The following is a 19,393-nucleotide window of genomic DNA, read 5'->3' on the forward strand; positions in this document are numbered from 1 at the left end:
TTCCATTTAGTATTGATTATGATTCTTCCTTCAGGTATTTGGGGGACGGGGGTAGCGAATGCTGACATGTAATAAATATGGGCCTTAATCAATTAAGTAGCGCTTTAGGAGTGTTATCTGTTAATCCACTCAGATTAGTTTTCAAATATCACTTATTTTCAAAGTGCTGCTTGAGTTTCTAGAAATGGCTTTCCATTACTACAGATTGAACTGATGCTTCGCTGCAGTCTTTGTCTACCTGGCATGAGAACTACACAGTCTCTAGTGCTGCTGTACTATGTGGATTTCATTTATTCTTAACTTTTTGCAATTGTCTGACTGTGAAAGATTTCATGGTGAGTTAAGCCAGTAAAAGGAAGGAGACCAATTAGGCAGATTCAGTTTATGTTGTATGTAAAGCAGATGCTTAATAAAATTAAGAATACAATTGAGGCTCTCTTCTCCACTACCTACATTGTCATTAATATATTCCTATGCAGTGTGAATGTCTTTGACTCTTCGTGTTCTAAACATAGTGGAGAAGAAAAAGGAATGATTAGCAAAGGATTTGCAGAGCATGTTTTACAAAAGATTGCACAACCTAACTCTTCAGCATTCTTTTTTTGCTACAGGGCTTGCTCTCAGAAATCCTCCGAAAGGAAGAGGACCCCAAGACCGCCTCACAGTCTTTACTGGTAAACCTTCGGGCTATGCAGAACTTCTTGCAGCTGCCAGAAGCTGAACGAGATCGAATTTACCAGGACGAAAGGGAAAGGAGCTTGAATGCAGCCTCTGCTATGGGCCCAGCACCTCTAATAAGCACACCGCCTAGCCGTCCTCCACAGGTAAACTACTTAGTCTTTCAGATCTGCTTAATGTCCACTTAATGTGCCACCTTAATGTCCCCCTGACAACTTCTATTTTTAAAGAAAAGCCTTCTCAATACAATTATGTTAAAATCCTAGTCAAATCATTAACTTCAGTGCACACCACAAATTAAATTTAGGAAAAATACAATAAACTCTATTTGTTAAAAATCTTTACTTAACATCACAGCAGAAATAGTATATTTTCCTCTAACTTTAAAATAATGTAGTGTTAGTAATATATTCATAGTCAAAGAGTAACTTTTGTGGTACCAGTTGTGAATCATGGATTTGATTTGGTCCATTTAGACTCAGACTCATAGACTTTAAGGTCAGAAGGAACCATTATGATCATCTAGTCTGACCTCCTGCACAGCGCAGGCCACAGAATCTCACCTATCCACTCCTGTAACAAACCCCTGATCTATGTGTGGGCTATTGAAGTCCTCAACTTGTGGTTTAAAGACTTCAAGGTGCAGAGAATCTTCCAGCAAGTGACCCGTGCCCCACGCTGCAGTGGAAGGTGAAAAACCCCCAGGGCCTCTGCCAATCTGCCCTGGAGGAAAATTCCTTCCCGACCCCAAATATGGCGATCAGCTAATCCCTGAGCATGTGGGCAAGATTCACCAGCCAGACACCCAGGAAAGAATTCTCTGTAGTAACTCAGATCCCACCCCATCTAACATCCCATCACAGGCCTTTGGGCATATTTACCGCTAATAGTCAAAGATCATTTTGGCAATTAATTTAGGCTATCCCATCATACCATCCCCTCCATAAATTTATCAAGCTTAGTCTTGAAGCCAGATATGTCTTTTGCCCCCGCTGCTCCTCTTGGAAGGCTATTCCAGAACTTCACTCCTCTGATGGTTAGAAACTTTGTCTAATTTCAAGTCTAAACTTCCTGATGGCCAGTTTATGTCCATTTGTTCTTGTGTCCACATTGGTACTGAGCTTAAATAATTCCTCTCCCTCCCTGGTATTTATCCCTCTGATGATATTTATAGAGAGCAATCTTATCTCCCCTCAGCCTTCTTTTGGTTAGGGTAAATAAGTCCAGCTCTTTGAGTCTCCTTTCATAAGACAGGTTTTCCATTCCTTGGATCATCCTAGTAGCCCTTCTCTGTACCTGTTCCAGTTTGAATTCATCCTTCTTAAATATGGGAGACCAGAACTGCGCACACTATTCCAAATGAGGTCTCACCAGTGCCTTGTATAACTGTACTAACACCTCCTTATCTCTACGGGAAATACCTCGCCTGATGCATCGCAAGACCGCATTAGCTTTTTTCACAGCCATATCACATTGGCGGCTCATAGTCATGCTGTGATCAACCAATACTCCTGAGGTCCTTCTCCTCTGTTCCTGGTTTATAACAAAAATTCTTGTTGTTAATCCCTAAATGCATGACCTTGCACTTTTCACTATTAAATTTCATCCTATTACTCCAGTTTACAAGGTCACCCAGATCTTTCTGTATGATATCCCAGTCCCTCTCTGTATTGGCCATACCTCCCAGCTTCGTTTCATCCGCAAACTTTATTAGCACATTCCCACTTTTTGTGCCAAGGTCAGTAATAAAAAGATATTGGTCCCAAAACCAGTCCCTGCGGAACTCCACTAGTAACCTCCTTTCAGTATGACCTGTTGTAGTCTCCCCTTTAACCAGTTCCTTATCCACCTTTCAATTTTCATGTTAACCCCCATCTTTTCCAATTTAGCTAATAATTCCCCATGTGGAACCGTATCAGATGCCTTACTGAAATCAAGGTAAATTAGATCCACTGCATTTTCTTTGTTTAAAAAATCTGTTACCTTCTCAAAGAAGGAGATCAGGTTGGTTTGGCACGATCTACCTTTAGTAAAACAATGTTGTAGTTTGTTCCAATTACCATTGACCTCAATGTCCTTAACTACTTTCTCCTTCAAAATTTTTTGCAAGACCTTGCATAATACAGATGTCAAACCAACAGGCCTGTAGTTACCCAGATCACATTTTTTTCCCTTTCTTAAAAATAGTAACTATGTTAAGCTGTTCGAGTTTGGCTTTTACCTCGGATGTGGTAATACCTACCTCCATATCCTCATTCCCATTTGTCATCCTACCATTATCCCAAAACTCCTCATTAGCCTCATTAAAGACTGAGGCAAAGTATTTGTTTAGATATTGGCCCATGCCTAGATTATCCTTAACCTCCACTCCATCGTCAGTGTTTAGCTGTCCCACTTCTTCTTTCTTTGTTTTCTTCCTATTTATATGGCTATAGAACCTTTTACTATTGGTTTTAATTCCCTTTGCAAGGTCCAACTCTTCATGGCTTTTGGCCTTTCTCATTTTATCTGTACATGTTCTGATCTCAATAAAGTAGCTTTCCTTGCTGATCCCTCCCATCTTCCACTCCTTGTAGGCTTTCTGCTTTTTCTTAATCACCTCTCTGAGATGTTTGCTCATCCAGCTTGGTCTACAACCCCTGCCTGTGAGGTTTTTTTACCCTTTCTTGGGATGCAGGCTTCTGATAGGTTCTGCAGCCTTGACTTGAAGTAATTCCAAGCCTCCTCCGCCTTTAGATCCACAAGTTCTTCAGTCCAATCCACTACCCTAACTAATCTTCTTAATGTTTTAAAGTTTAGGGTTTTTGATTTCAAAAACCCTAGTCACAGATCTATTTTTGTTTATCATGCCATTTAGTTTGAACTGAATTAGCTCATGATGGCTCGAACCAAGGTTGCCCCTTACAACCATTTCTTCTATGAGGTCCTCACTACTCACCAAAACCAAATCTAAAGTGACATCCCCTCTTGTTGGTTCAGCAACTACTTGGTGAAGGAACCCATCAGCTATCGCATCCAGGAAAATCTGAGCCCTATTATTATTACTAGCACTTGTCCTCCAGTCTATATCTGGGAAGTTAGTCTACCATGATCACGCAGTTCCCATTAGTATTTACTTCATTGAAAACGTTAGAGGTCTCTATGCTTACCCAAATCTGATCGCGGCGGTCTATAGTACACCCCAAGCACTATCCCAGGACAGGCTCTAGTAGCTTTTTTCCCCAATGTGATTTTTGCCCAGACAGACTCTGTCTTATCCATTCCATCACTTATTATTTCTTTACAGTCTACCTCATCATTGATTATACAATGCTACTCCACCACCTTTGCCTTTATTTCTGTCTTTCCTAAACAGCACAATATCCTTCAATACCCATACTTCAGTCATGACGACTATTCCACCATGTTTCTGTTATCCCTAGAATATCTGGTTTCACTTCCGGCACCAATAGCTCAAGTTCCTCCATTTTGTTACCCAGGCTCCTCGCATTAGTGTACAAACATCTTAATTTTTGCCGTTTGACTTCTCTCACATTCTTTACCCGATTGGGCACAGGCATTCTATCGCCAGTATCACCTATTAGATTGGTATGTACACTACCCTTCCTCCTTATGTCCATTCTACTACCTACGGCTGTATCCTTTCTTTCTTGGTTTTCTTCCCTCTCAATGTTAAAATCCAGCGTGGAGATTACTTGGACATCTCCCAGCCATCTCCCCCAAATTCCTAATTTAAAGCTCTCTGGCTCAGTTGTGCCAGCCTCCATCCTAGAAGTCTTTCCCTCCCTACTCAGGTGAAGTCCGTCCCGAGAAGAACAGTCCTCTGTCTATGAGTGCTTCCCAGTGGCCATACATTCCAAAGCCCTCCTTTAGCACCACTGCCTGAGCCATCTGTTGATCATCATAATCTTGTCACACCTTTCTTGCCCTTCTCTAGGACCAGAATCCCACTGAAGATCACCTGAGCCTTGATTTCCTTAAGCATCTTCCCCAGCCTGGCATAGTGTCCCTTGATATGTTCCAGCAAGAATCTAGCCATATCATTTGTTCCCAGGTGAAGGATAATCGACGGATTCTCTCCTGCTCCTGTTAGGATACTCTTTAGCCTCAGGTCCATATCCCGTATCTTAGCACCCGGCAGACAGCACACCCTTCTGTTCTCTGGATCAGCTCTGGTTACAGGCCTGTCTATTCTTCTCGATAAGGAGTCCCCAATCACGTAGACCTGGTGATGGTGCAATTCTCTGGTCTATCCCCTGTTCCCTCTGGCTGCAAGTCCTCTTGATTCCTATTGTCCCTTGCAATCCTCTTCAACCCATCCCGTATCCTCCTGGGGCTCACATTTGGTGGTGTTATCTCCGTTGACTCTTCCCATCTTCCTAGAGGACTAGCTGCTCTTCTCTTCTTCCTTGCCCTCTTACTTTCAGTGACCCTTCTTCATTTTCCAACTCCGAAAACCTGTTCCGGAGCTCTGTTTCTCCTTCACTAGCCCATCTTTTCCTCTGCCTAGTTCTCTTAGTCACATGTCCACTTTCCTCCCCCAGCAGTATCCTCTTAGAGTTCTTTGGCCCTGCTTCCATCTGCAAATCTGAACTTTTTCCTTCAGCCTCCTCATGTCTTTGCTCCATCATCTGCTTGAACCCCCTTCTAAACTCAACCAGAGTTTCCACCTGCATCTCCAGTCCTTGGATCTTTTCTTCCATCAGCTCTATCAGGCAGCACTTCATGCAGACGAAACTCTTTTCAGGTACCCCCTCCAGGATCATGTACATGCCGCAGCTTCCACATCCAGTCCTCTTCACTGTGTCTTCCAGTGCTTGGGTCGCTACCACTGCTGCCTCTGTATCAGTCATAGACTTCTCACTTAAGTCCTTCTCCTCCAACAGAACTCCCACTCAAACTCCCCTGTTTACAGCTCTGTTTGCTGGCTCCTGTGCTGCTGCAGCTATCTATTTCTTTTGTAATTATTGGTCTGCATTTAATGCAAACAGCTTAAATAGGTACTATAACGATTTAGGGTCCGCTCCTGGTCCTACTGACTTCAGTGGGAGCAGGAGCAGACCCATGGTTCCTGTGCTACCACTGAGCCGGTAGTGTTGCCTCATTAAGAACCTGATCAGATGTCCTTAACACAGAGATCGGTTCAAGTAGCTGAAAAAATGGGGGGAAATTTCCTTAAAACATTCCTGAAATTTTCTCTTCACATCAACATTTTTACATTTTTTCTAGTTTTCCAGTGATTTGTACCACTCTTAACCTTTATGTCCACATGGAGTCCCTTCAGTGACTCCCAGGTAGACATAAGTGTCTTTCCTCCATGGATCTTTTTGAAAGATTGGGGCCCTAGGGCAACATCCGTAAGTCTTTACTCGACCCTCAGTCAAGTAAAACTGCTATTCACTTCTCTGAAATCCAGTGGGACCACCTGCTCAAATAAGTACTCCTCATGTGAGGGTCTGTCAGACTAGGCAACAGAGACCTAATTTTGAATTCTCAGCAACTGTCGAACGGAATTGATGGTAGTTTTGGGGAGTACAGGATTGGGCCATAGGAATGTGCTGGTTTCTCTGCAAAAGAAAAACTGTCTTTGTTGAAAGATTATTACAAAATATTGCATCTCTGCTGAAAGGTTTTGTGTTGCTCTGGCTCAAAGTTGTACCACTGCTAGAATAGCCACACACACACAAATGTGCACTACTGTACAAGCATCTGTGGGAAACATTATGCTGTATACATAAACCAAAATAATTATATTGAATAGGGCTTTGGGTCCTGGGAATTCTTTGAGTAAATGATTGTTGAAGGGTAACAATACTGATCAGGATCATACACAACTGATTGCTGTGTGCTGTACGCATTTTGAATATAGTACACTTAATGAATATTTTTGTAAAAACTTTAGCTAATGAATACTAAAAATCCTGATTAATAACAAATTATTTGTAGAAAAGGATGGAACGGAAGTAGCTTCTGATCTGCTGTAATGCATTGCATGAAAAAGGGAAATTTCTGTACCGGAACAAAACAGACTGTGCATTGGTTTATTTTTGTTGTCATTAATGAAGTTTAGTCTGTGAAGGCCCCTATAGATACCATTAAAGATAAAGGATGAGGGTCACTATTTATATAGTAATGTTTTAGTGGAAGAATAGTTAAATACAGATAACTGTTAAAATAACATCTGAGTTTGGTTTAATAGTCCTGCCTGCCCCTAGAAGCCAATTAATTAACAGTTAAGGCAGGCTCTTCCTTCTTAACTTATCCCCTTATACCAAGGTCATGCCACACTGTCTCCCGTGGTCTTGGACCATTTGGTGATCTAAGAAATCAGGTTCAGTGCAATACTGACAGGCAGAATGTTGAGTCAAAGAAAGGGTCAGCCTTAACTCTGAATTTGCTTTCTGATTTAAACTACATAAGCAACCTAATGTATTCTAAAGCCGTTCTTTTGCATTTTTTTCATCTTTCAAAAAGTTAATAGATATGGTTCTGTGAAGACACCATGTACTATTAATGACCAAGTTATTCTTATAACCATATTCAGTATCTATCTTTGCTTAGTTAGTTACTAAGTATACTAGCATGATGTGCATCATTGATTCCTACTGGAAAAAAGTCATTTAAAAACAGCCAGTTCAAAGTAGAAGTAGCACACAGTTTAAAAAAAAAATAAAAATAAATGTAAGGCGGCTCCCCCAGATTAATATTTGTGTCCTGTAAAACTGATAAGAAGACTGTTTCCTAAATGCAGTATTTTTGTTTGTTGTACTACAAAATATGCTAGGATTTTACCTGAGAGACACACACACACACACACAGTCTAGTGACTAAGACAGAAATGTCTGAGTTATGATTTTGGCTGCTACTGACTCCCTCTTGGGTAACTTTCATTCTCTGCCTCAGTTTGCCCATCTGTAAGTATACATAGCCATATAGGGATGTCCTGAATCCTAAATTCAAAAATGAAAAGTCCTAAATAATCAGTACATATATTTCCTCTTTGTTAGTTACACTGGAAAATAGTATAAATCCTATAAATTGTAGGGGAAATAGTTCATAGTAGTGTAAATGCTTGAATTATGATGCCTCTATTAGATGGATCATAGCAGTGGCCTCAATATTTATCATCAGAAGAATTTTTGTCTAGTTTTTATTTGTCACTAAATAAAACCCACTGAAGTTAATAACATCCTACCTATTGCATATTTATAAGAAGTTATAGTCTAGCAAAACAAAGTTCACTATACAATGAGAAAATTAATATTTTGCTCATTCAGCAATGGATGTCTTGGATTATTGTTTAAAGACAAAACAGACCATTTAGCATGACAACATACTTACACAACAGCAAACATATTTTGATACTAAATTTTAAGACCAGTAAGATTTGAAACAATTAAGATATGAAACCATGAAATTGGGATCTAATATGCCACACAGGAAGGCTTATTTTGCAATTGAAAGTTTATCTGTTTGGGACGGATGTGAAAATAAACATCCTGAAAAGGATCTCTTGTGTTGCCAACTGGCAGGCAGACAGTAGAGCAGACTTAACCATTAGTGGCCAGCCTCATTGGGTGTGTGAATCGTGCACAAAATTGCATGCAAAAATCCAGTCGGGACCCTGGTGTTCTAATGGTAATGCAACAGCTGACCAAGTTCAAACCCTGAGCTAGGAAGAGCTGTGCTGAGTTTCTCACTCAAACAGCATGCTCACTAGTTACTACTGAGCTAATGTATCTAGATTGTTTCCACCTCTTCCTTGAAAACCTGTAAGGCGCTCTTCTGCCCCTTACCCCTGCTCTTCCTCCTCCAATCAATAAATCCCCCAATACTCAACATCAGACTTGTGCAGATTACCTGGGTCTTAAGCTACAGATGCTATCTGCCATGTAGACTGACTGAACCAAAGGAGGCAAACCACATGTATGAGCTTGCACTGGAGAGTTCTTCCACCCCAGGATGTGGCAAGTTGAACCTTGTGCTCATACAGGTGGTGATATTAATTAATATTCTCCTATAACAGTGTCACTTAGTAAGCCCTACTGAGAGTGCAACCCCATTGGGCAAAGTGCTGACAGTTGCATTGCTGTAAAGTAGCAGTGGAAGAAACAATCCTGCACCATCTCACATGTGGGGGATGGGCAGTTCTAATCCAAGCCTAAGGGATAAGCATCTAATAAGAAATAAGTTGCCTGGAAATGGGGGCATGGAAGGGTGGCAAGAAACAGCCATTGTTAATTATTTTCAGTAGATTTACTTCATTCGCTGCTGATTTGCTGGGGTGGAACTCTCCATCCTGATCAGTGTCATGGTGTGTAGGGGCATTTCCTTCCTTGGACTGGAGCATCTTGAGTGGCTGCCTCATTCCTGTTTCCTAGTGCCCCTAAAAGAATGATCTCTAGGATTCAGGACCTTTTTGTTACCTCTTACAGGCTGGCTTCCAAACGGGAGCCAGCCTGAGAGAGTGGGAGCATGATAATTTCAGGCCAGAGTCCCTATAAGTTTCTACCCCAGCTGACTGTGATGTGTCTATATGCCTGGCTGTTCTGAGCTGCAGGTTTTCCTTTGCAGAATGTTTGTTTGAGCCACTCTGCAGTCATTAGGGAGTGGGTACTTCTCTCTCAAAACTGAATAATCTCTGTTGCAGAAGGGAGCCTGAAAAACCTCCAGTCAATCAGGTGGGATCCTTTTTGGTCAGACACTGCCCTCCCATCAGCATATGTGAAACTGAGGGTGTACAGATCAAGGACAAAATATAATCTACAAGGCCAGCATTTTCAAACGCGCCCACAGATTTTATGTGACTCAATGTTTTGGGTGCTTAACTTGAGAAACCTTTGTATTTAATTCACTCCCTCTCCCCCCCCCCCCCCCCCGAATGTGATGAGCACTCCCAGCTCCTATGGATTTCAGCTGAAGTTACGATTCCTTCGTACTTGTGAAAATCAGGTCACAAGCTGTCTCAATTTGAGCACCAAAAATCTAAGGCCACTCTTGTTTGTAATATTGTTGTAGCTGTTTTGGTCTCAGGATATGAGAGAGAGACAGTTGATGAGGTAATTTTTTTTTAATGGAACAACTTCTCTTGTTGAAAGAGGCAAGCTTTCCAGATTCACAGAGCTCTTCATGTCTGGAGAAGGAAAACTGTGTTCAAACTAAATACAAGATGGGACAGATTAAGCATAAGGGGTTCACACGTTGTAGGAGACAATTTAAAAAGAAGTGGGCAGTTAACACCTCTGCAGTGGTAAGAGAATGGAGAGTTAGTAGGCAGAAGGGTGTGTTACAAGTTGTTGCAATGGGCCATAAAACCAGTGTCTCTGTTAAATCCATGGTGTTTAGTGTCCAACCGAGTTGTGAATTTAAGTTCCCAGGCTTGCATCAAATGCCCCAATAACCACTATGGACTAGTCTACACTGGCAACCGCGACAGCACTTTAACGTGCCTTGTGTGGCCGCGGCACAGCGCTGGAAGAGAGCTCTCACAACACTTTAAAAAGACTACCTCCATGAGGGGCGTAGCTCCCAGCGCTGAGGCATTGTTTACACTAGCACTTTACAGCACTGCAACTTGCTGCGCTCGGGGGGGTGTTTTGTCACCCGCTGAGTGAGAAAGTTGCAGCGCTGTTAATTGCCAGTGAAGACAAGCCCTATGGGGTGAAACCAGACAATCACTATGCTCTTTAATGAACTCACACAAAAAAGACTAAAACGCTCTGTGATAGGTTAACGAACACTTTTCACGAAGTGATCAGTCAATCTCTGACCTCTCACAGAACTTGTCCTTAAGGAAAACCTGCAGGGCCTTCAAAAGACCAGCCTAAGAACTTAAATTCACAACTCTACTACACCCTAAAAACCATGGACTTAACAGGGACACTGGGTTTATGGTCCATTACAGCAACTTGTGACACCCCCTGCTACCTACTAGCCATCTGTTGTTTTACACTTAATCTGTCCCACTTCATACTTACCTTGAACACTCCGGTTTCCTTCTCCAGACCTGAAGAAGAGCTCTGTGAGGCTCTAAAGCTTGTCTCTTCCACCAGCAGAAGGTGGTCCAATAAAAGATATTACCTCACCCACCTTGTCTCTCTGAGCCCACTCTTTAAACTTGAAAGGCTGAACAGGACTCAGGTTTTCTGGTTTAGAGAAAGCTGGACCTGCATTTCAGGAGGCACGGGATACTTTCTACTTCCATTAACTTCAGTGCATCCTGTGGGTGCTAAGCATGCCAGAAAAAAATCAGGCCACATTTAACAACTGGTGAAACTTACACTTTTTGGCCCATCTTTAAATAAAAAATGATCTGATTTACATTGACAATCTTTGTGCCAAGTTTCATTTTTCTTAAAATCAAAATGAACAAAATATTAAAGGAAACCCTCTACCCCTACGAAAACCACCATGGAAGAGAATTAATGGGAACACTGACACTTAACTAGGGCTCTGCTTCCAGGCGCCACTATAATAATGATGTAGTAAACCTTGTCCTGATAAAAGCAGTTCTGAAAGCAACTGCATTTATTATACCTCCTGTGCTATTTCCAGAGCAGACCTGAAAAGTAGTTTGTTTTGCCTGGAATGAACTACTTCATGAATTTTAATGTACGATGTAATATTAAAAGCTAAACCAGGATTAAAGAAGGGTTTTCTCCCTAAGCTAAAACAGTACTTATGAGAATGTGTCATAAAAGATTTTTGTTTCGATTTTTGCCTAAGAGGGGGAGGGGGGGGGAAGACTTCATAATTTGTGAAAACCTGTTCAGAGTGGTTACTCCATCAACACCTTGTGCTTTGTTTGGGAAAAGTGAATGATTCCAGAACTTCTCATGACTGTAATCAATCTCATGTGATGAGATATCTATCTGGGCAGACTAGTTGGGAAGGATGAAGTTTTTTTCCAAATATTTTTGAAATGACTAATGTGGGGGGAGAAGGAGAATAGTCTTGTGATATTAAACATTGAGGTAAAATATTTTTCACCCTCAAGTGTAAGCATAATTTGGTTACCATTTTAAAATGATTAGCTGATATTTAGTGACATTAAATTGATCTTGATTTTTTTTTTAAGTGGAAGTTGTGGTTAATTTATAAAAGCTTATTCCAAAGGAGATGCTCTTCCCCTTCCCCAACACATCACATTTCCCCCCCCCCCCCCCAGAATGAAAATGTTTGTGCCTTGAGTTCAGGTCCAACTCCAGCACAAAAGCTTATCTCAAAAAAGAGCTGAATCTAATGAAACCTTTCTCTTCTGAATAGATTTATAGAATGTCACACTTCAAGATTAGACTAGAAGGTTGCTATATACATTATGAAATAATTTTTCTAAATGACTATCTTCCAAAAGGTTAATTGGCAGTGTTACTTAGTATTCGACAAACCAGTGGTCCATCTAATCCAGCCATAGTCTACATCTGATGTTTCAAGAGAAATTGTTAAGGAGCCAGGGGAACATTTTTTGCACTTGACTCATTATGCAAGTTTGGAGGGGTGAGGGTTGTTGGGGGATAAAATTTCCCTCCAGCCCCAAAGATCGATCATTTTATACCCAGAAGTGTCATGTTTGCTTTCTCCGAACATTAATTTGGGCTCATATAATATTTTACTTAGCTGTCAGTGGATCAAGTGCTGAATAATAGAGAATAAAGTCCACTGGAGTCAACAGAAGTCTTTCCGTGGACTTCAGTGGGCTTTGGATCAGGCCCATAGTCAGTATTGTGCTGCATCAACATAAAGATAGGCACAGTCTGTTAGTATTAGGGTTTTCAGTAGCTCCTGTCACTGTAGTATTAAGCATTTACCCTTACTAATTCATGTATCCCTCTACATCCTATATTTCCCTCAGATTTTGCTGAGGGTTCTTTTATGGCAGTACGCTGCACTGATTGAGTAGTGTCTGCGGTAATATCCTAAAGCACCAATGCACTATGTAGCCACCTTTAGAGTGGCAGCCAGCCAGCACGCTGCAGAACAGTGGAAATTGTGATCAAGGCCACAGAGGCAAATTGGTCCTCATACAAAAACCTGTCATGGAAGCGTTAATGACCGTGCAGAGTAGGCAGGACTTCTTTATTTTGTTCCACAACCGCTCCCATGAATTTTTGCATGCCTCAGAAGTATGATGACAACCTTGATGAGATTTGAACTAATGGTCCCAGGGAATCCCAGTATTTCAGTGTAGATGCTTAGACTACAAAGCCGTCCACTTTTAGCTTTCTCGTCTCAAAGTTCAGTCTGATTTTTGCATGAGTTTGACAGCTGCTTACAATAATGCATTTAACATGATCACAGTTGTAGATAACCTTTCAGTACATTTCAAAATTATAAAGGTTAGAGAGTCCATAGTGCGCACATAACTTTGCTGCATGCTACTCAGAACATACCTATACTCTTTCTGCCCAGTTCGAGTTCAGTGGGAATGTCTCCCAGGGAGAACAAGGTATGGGTTTTCTCATGCTGCAGTATGAGGCATAAATGTTAATGCTACTGCTTATGCTGCCCATTGCCAGGCATCTCAAGTGTTTTTCTTAGCAGTTATTAGCACAGCCTGATCAGCAGTTGCTTTAAAGTCAATAGGTGAAAATCATCACTGTACGTGAGGTCAGCACAAGCTTGGTGTCTCACTTAGCATCTCAGTCTGTCACCCTGTAGGTGCAAGTTAAATTCTAGTGATAAAAATGTGCACAATATACTGTAAAGGGCTGGGGGGTAGTTGCATTTTTTTTTTCAGTTGTGCATCCATACTAATATCAGACACTGTTCATACTGGGAGGCACTCATGCCTCACAGTAGAAGGCAAATACAACCACATTCATGCTTTTCTGTTATGAAGGCTCATGATGTTTAGCAATGGCATCTCTTGTTGCAACTAATGTGCGCATACCTGCACTGCTGCTGAGAAGCCTCATAGGCATATCCTCGGCACTGATGTGCACTCTTAATTTATGGACCATATTTGAACATACTCAGACTATTCTGGAAGGTGTATAGTATGGATTATCCACAAAATTGGTCCTTTTTTTGTTCAGAGGGCAAGGGGGTTACCTAAATTGCATTCCCCCTCTTACCCCAACCCTTTGACTCATCCTTTTGGGGCTCTGCAGTTTAGAGCTCATGCAAAGTGGGGTTAGAGCTATAGTTATTCATCATGCTATCGTCATCTCCCTTCACATCCTTGGGGAATTTAAAGCCCAAGATAATATAGACTCTGGTCCTGACCCTGCAAGTTGATTCATCTGAGCAGACCCCTTGTGGCTACGTTGACCCTCAGTGGGATTTTATGGGGTCTAAAGGTCCACCTTGCCTGCATGTATCACCTGGCAGGTTCAGGGCCTCAGTTGAATGCCCGTGACCCCATTATGCTATGGCTGCCAACGGAGAGAAAAGCATTACCATCATACCTCTTCAGGGAACTAGGCTGTCCTGAGGTAGTGAGGCCAGATTTCCCCCACATTTCTCCGAACATCTGCAGGTGAGAAATGCCATTGCCTGTTCTGCGGAGGGGTGGTGCACACTGTGCTGTATCCTTGATGGGGTGGGGTGTGGTGTGAAAAACAGTTTAGGTGTACATAAGTAAAGTACAACTAACTAGCCATTATGGTAGTTAGAGAAGGCCCTCCCTATTCCCATTTCATGGATGAGTAGAGAATTTCAATGTGCAGCGTTGTAAACTGATTTTTCATAGAAGATACAAAAATAAACATAAGAAAAAACATAAAGATTAAATCTAAAGTGACAACTGTATTACATTTGTATGATGCAACTGACTGTACTGGTCACCAATCAAGATATATCTGTCTGCATTTTGATTTCATTGGTGATCCTTTTACACTGCAGTTATAATTTTTACTTTAATTGTTTGGGGGTGGGGGAAAGACTCATTTCAGGATTTAAAAGTCTCTGTGAGGCTGTTTCCACCTAACTTGTTTGATGTAATTTATAATGGTCAGCTGACTGACCATTTTATTTTGGGTACGTTCACCTGTACCGGTGTGCAGGATTTTCTTAAAGCCCATTTTCCTGAACCATGGATAATTCATAATGTTAAAATACTGAAAGGTTGAAAAGAAAGAGAATCATGAAAGGAAATCTGAGTAGGACTGAGTAAAAGCATACAAGGGAGAGAGACACTACTTGAGGAGAAAAGTCACTCATTCATAATGAAAAATGACAATCTCATAAAATATTTTCTAGGTAAAAACAGCTACTGTTGCAACGGAGAGGAATGGAAAACCAGAAAATAATACCATGAACATTAATGCTTCCATATATGATGAGATTCAGCAGGAAATGAAGAGAGCTAAAGTGTCTCAAGCACTATTTGCAAAGGTTGCAGCAACCAAAAGCCAGGTAGGGACTCGCCAGTTATCAACAACTTACATTTTATATATGATTTTTACAGTCTTTGTGATTGGTTTTCTATATGAATTAAATTATTTGTTGGGTTAGCAACATGTAGTAGTACAGCTACTTACATTTATTGCCGAGTCCTAAGGTAACTAAAGGATACCTTTTGTTTGCCAGAATTGAAAAAAGAAGACGAAGACGTTGTCCCTAACAGTAAGATAGGTTTGTTGTCTGCCCAAAGGTTAGATCCTGGAGGGCCAAAATTGTCAACTTCTTAAATTCATAGTGACCGTGAATGAGTAAATGCTCTATGCGCTATACTGCTGCAGTGTTGATCAGGTGACTAGTTTTGGCAATAACAGGTGTTTTAACTAGAGAGTTTGATGTTTTGATTTTGTGGGGGTGGTTAGTGCAGCTATTGGATCAGCTAGAGAAGTGTCAGAAGTGAGCTTTGAGGAAATAGGGACACAATGGAGCTGTATGGATGTAGATACATTTGTTTTGCTTGTTATGCAAAAATAGCAAAACAATAGGGTGACCATATTTCCCAAAGAGAAAACGGGACACCGAATGTGGCTGGCCCGAGCTGCTTGCCTGAGCCCCTCTCTCTGCATAGGGCTGACCCGCACCACTGACCTGAGCCTGGCCTCCCTTCCCCATCCGGGGCTGGCGTCGCTGCTCCCCTGAGCCCTGCCTGCCCCCCTGCACGGGGCTGGCATCTCCACTTGCGCCCTCCCCCTCATGTTCTTCCACACCCCACCTTTTTTGACAAAAGTGGGCATTTGTCCAGTTTGCTCTTGCCAACTTTTGCGGAAAAAAAGTCGGGATGGCCGGGACAAGGCTTAAAAAAGAGACTGTCCCGGGACATATGGTCACCCTAGAGCTTCAGAAGTCCACAATTCCAAACTAAAAGGCAAATTATTTTATGAAATATTATTTACAAATTTAAAAGAAATAAGGGTAACATATCTAGCCATGTAAATTAATCCTGGATAGACATAAATTATAACCTTCATGAAACACAGTACTTACACACACAAAAATGTGTGTTCAATTTTAACCCTCTGCTATTAGGTGTTTTTATAACAAGTTCTTAAAAATTGAATAAAATATCAAGTTTAGTGCAAGAGAACTGTTACTTTTATGCAACGGAAGGAAGACCAGCAAATAAGATACTCTTGTCAGTATGTTTGTCTCAGACGATTGCTGCATGATGATTCTAAGTAACTTGTCTTAAGAAAGCTCATTAGTGTGCTCAAAAGCAAGACTCAAGTGAGAATGTGCTCAAGTCTCAAGTAGAGTTCAGGGCGGTCAGATGTAAAATGGGAAAGAAGAAGACCGTATTAACACCAACACTGGAAAAAACATTGACAGAAGAAATAGAGGCACCACTGGTTGCCAATGTATTTAAGTCTGCTAAATTATTAAGTATTCTCTTAGCTGCCCAAAACTGGTTCTGAGAGAGAGTTGCTGTCTTTCAGTGCCCATTAAGCTGCTGATAAAATGTGATCAGGTTTATGAATGTTTATGTGAACCTTCAGTGTTTTTTCCTTTCAGAATTTTTAAACTTTGACTTTGGAAATATTTGCCTTTTGGACTTGTTCCATTTCATTGTAGAGAATGGATGTTCTTTTCTAAGTTATATGTTGTAAAGAATTACTTCAAGGGATATTTTGGAAATGTTACATCAAAATGATTAAACTCAAGCTGTGGACTGTAAAAAAAAAAAAAAAAAAAAAAATGTATATAGATGCCTGCCTACCCTTCAAGTCACTGTCAAAGTGATAATTTCTACAATAATATTTCTTTTATTGTGGGATTCTAAACACCAAGTGCTGTTTAAACATTAAATTGAATTGTTTGTTAGCACTGTACTCACTATGTCATACATCAGGCCACTATAATCTCCCATGGAATGTAAAATTCTGTCATGAATCATGGCTGGTATATCGGAAATAACTAATTTTTTATTGGAAATTACAGGGCTCTTGAAACGTTTCTAATTATGATAGAATGTTACAGCAGCTTCAAACCTGTGTGCTTCTTCAGATGTCTTTATTTACATGTCAAAACTATGTGTTAAAGAGAAATGTCCATTTTGTTCACCTCTCTGCCTTCTTTGGCATTATAAGCAGAATTATGGTGTGATTCTCCTATACAAGTCCGTGTGGTTTTTTTTTGTTTTTTTTTTAATCTTTTCACATTTACATGTATTTTTGCTTAAATCTGTATATTCCAAACTACTCAGGAAGGATAGCCCTTCCAATGTTTGCTTTTAAAAATGCACAGATGGCCAGAGGAAATAACAGTAGATACCAAAAAAGTCAGTATTATTTTTATTTGCATTACTTTAAAATTGACTTGTACAAAATATATCAGAGATAGTGGCCCTGACCTTCTTCCCCTTCCACTGTGGAGGTTACTTCCCACCTGTTTCAGACTGCATAAAGTTAATTTAGATATAAAACAGCCTCTCAAGATAATTCCCTTCCAGCGACAGAGTCACAGGCTCTATCTAGCTGGACTGCCAATATGGTAAAACATTGTATCATGGCAATAATATCCAGAGATGCACTGAGGAAGCTTGAAAGGTGGGTCTTCCATAGGTGGTTGACTGTTAGTCATCCTGTTAACACATTTTAATGGAGTTATGTGTATCAAGCCTGCAGCTTTTAAGCTTATAGTTGTATTATGAAGCTTGACCACTACGCAAAGGAGAGGGATTTATTGAGACCGAAATCCTCCCTCATCTGTAAGCAAAAAGTGACTGGAGCTCCATTGCTCCAGCATCACCAAGAATATTGGGTTCCATTCTTTTCTTTAGAGCTAGGGCAGGATACCACTTAACCATCACTCTCCAGTGGACTGGATTGGGCAGGAACACTCTTTCCTTCTCCCATCCTTCTTGCAAATTACATATTTGTTTAGTTGGGGGATGATAAATGGCCAAAGGTCAGAACTTGTTCTTTTCTCTGACCTCTTGATGCTGTACACAAGCTGGAGTAACTTCACTGTGTAAGATAGGGACGCTCAGTACATGGGGTGAGGATCTCATTTACATGACCTCTCCTTCTCCAAGCAGTTCCACAAAAAGGTAAAGACAAATCTTTAGTGGAGAGACCTTTTGCAACAAGCTAATTGTTCTCCAGTGCTCTATTCAGCAGAAATATATCTGCAGTCTTCTAGGCCATGCAAGCCCCACAGCCTTGTGGATACCTGCTACTCAACAACCTAAGCTCATGAGGAGAAAAAAGTGCCTATTAAAAGAGAAACTAAGGAAGTCTATATTTAGGCAGGGTTAAAGTAAAAACTGAATATCTAGTGTATTGTATTAGGGAATCTGGAAATATAGGACCATACATGGGCCTGCCAGTTTACAAAACAGATGAAGACTGAATCCCAGTTCAGCAGAATTTACAATACAAACTAAGGCAAGAAAGTAAGGGAGCGGGGGAGAGATTAGAGTGATAATAGTGATATCATTGCTGTTGCTTAGGGGAGTGATATTCATTTCTTAACAGTGATATTTTGGTGATTTTTTTTGACTGTCCATAAGCCTCCTGGAAGAAATGGGTCGATCTGGCTTGTAAGATTAAATGATCAGACATTTGGGAGGGAGGTAGAGAGGGTTGTCTGTCTTTTTTCTTATTTTTGAGGTTTTACTTCAATATCTTCTATTTATCTTAGAATTTTCTCTAGCACCCATCAATGCATTATCTAAACAGTGAATATTAGATTAAAAATGTACACTATTTTAAAAAAAAAATTCAGTGCATTTATACTGAGGATCTAAATGGTTTAGAATTTTGTAACTGTCATAGCAACTTTCCTGTATTTCTTTGAATTGTAACCAACTGAAAAAAGCATATCATTTCAAAGTCAAAAACTGTTAATTTTTTATATTGTTTGGACTGGCTAATAAACTTTAAGTAGACTACCCAATAATATCTGATCTAAAAGCAGAGCTTTAGAAAACACTATGCAAATATAAGAAACATTTTGAACACACGATATATGCCTATTTGTGTTCTTTTTGCGAGGTTAACCACGTTGTTTGCTAAAATTTAAACAGACCAGCTCCAAAATAGGTCAGAACAAAACACACAAGAAACCTCTGCATATATATTTTCACTCTACACAGTACTTTTCCGATTTAATCATTTTGAGATTTTATTAAAATTGTAATATGATGATCTGATTCAAATAATTATGAAAGCACAATTTTAATTTCATTGTTTCAAAAAATGTTGATTTGGGTAATAATCATTAAGGTAACATGGTTCAGTAACTGTTCGTTGGTTACAATGTTTTCATATGGGAGCCAGAGATGAATTTTTTTCTTATGGTGGCAGATGTTGAAATC

The 19,393-nt window shown here is 40.4% G+C and overlaps 1 protein-coding gene across 6 annotated transcripts in view; it reads left to right on the plus strand.

The window, feature by feature from the left end:
- SATB1 (SATB homeobox 1) overlaps positions 1 to 19,393 on the plus strand; it is a 90,439-nt gene that overhangs the window by 42,877 nt on the left and 28,169 nt on the right. For all 6 annotated transcript variants that reach the window (XM_084621886.1, XM_084621888.1, XM_084621890.1 and 3 more), the window contains 2 exons: positions 612 to 824; positions 14,878 to 15,033. In XM_084621886.1, the coding sequence (XP_084478012.1) occupies positions 612 to 824; positions 14,878 to 15,033 (369 nt within the window). The remainder of the gene's footprint in view (positions 1 to 611; positions 825 to 14,877; positions 15,034 to 19,393) is intronic.

The sequence above is a fragment of the Lepidochelys olivacea genome (assembly GCF_965140295.1).
Source record: "Lepidochelys olivacea isolate rLepOli2 genome assembly, chromosome: 2".
NCBI classification, from domain to species: Eukaryota; Metazoa; Chordata; order Testudines; family Cheloniidae; genus Lepidochelys; species Lepidochelys olivacea.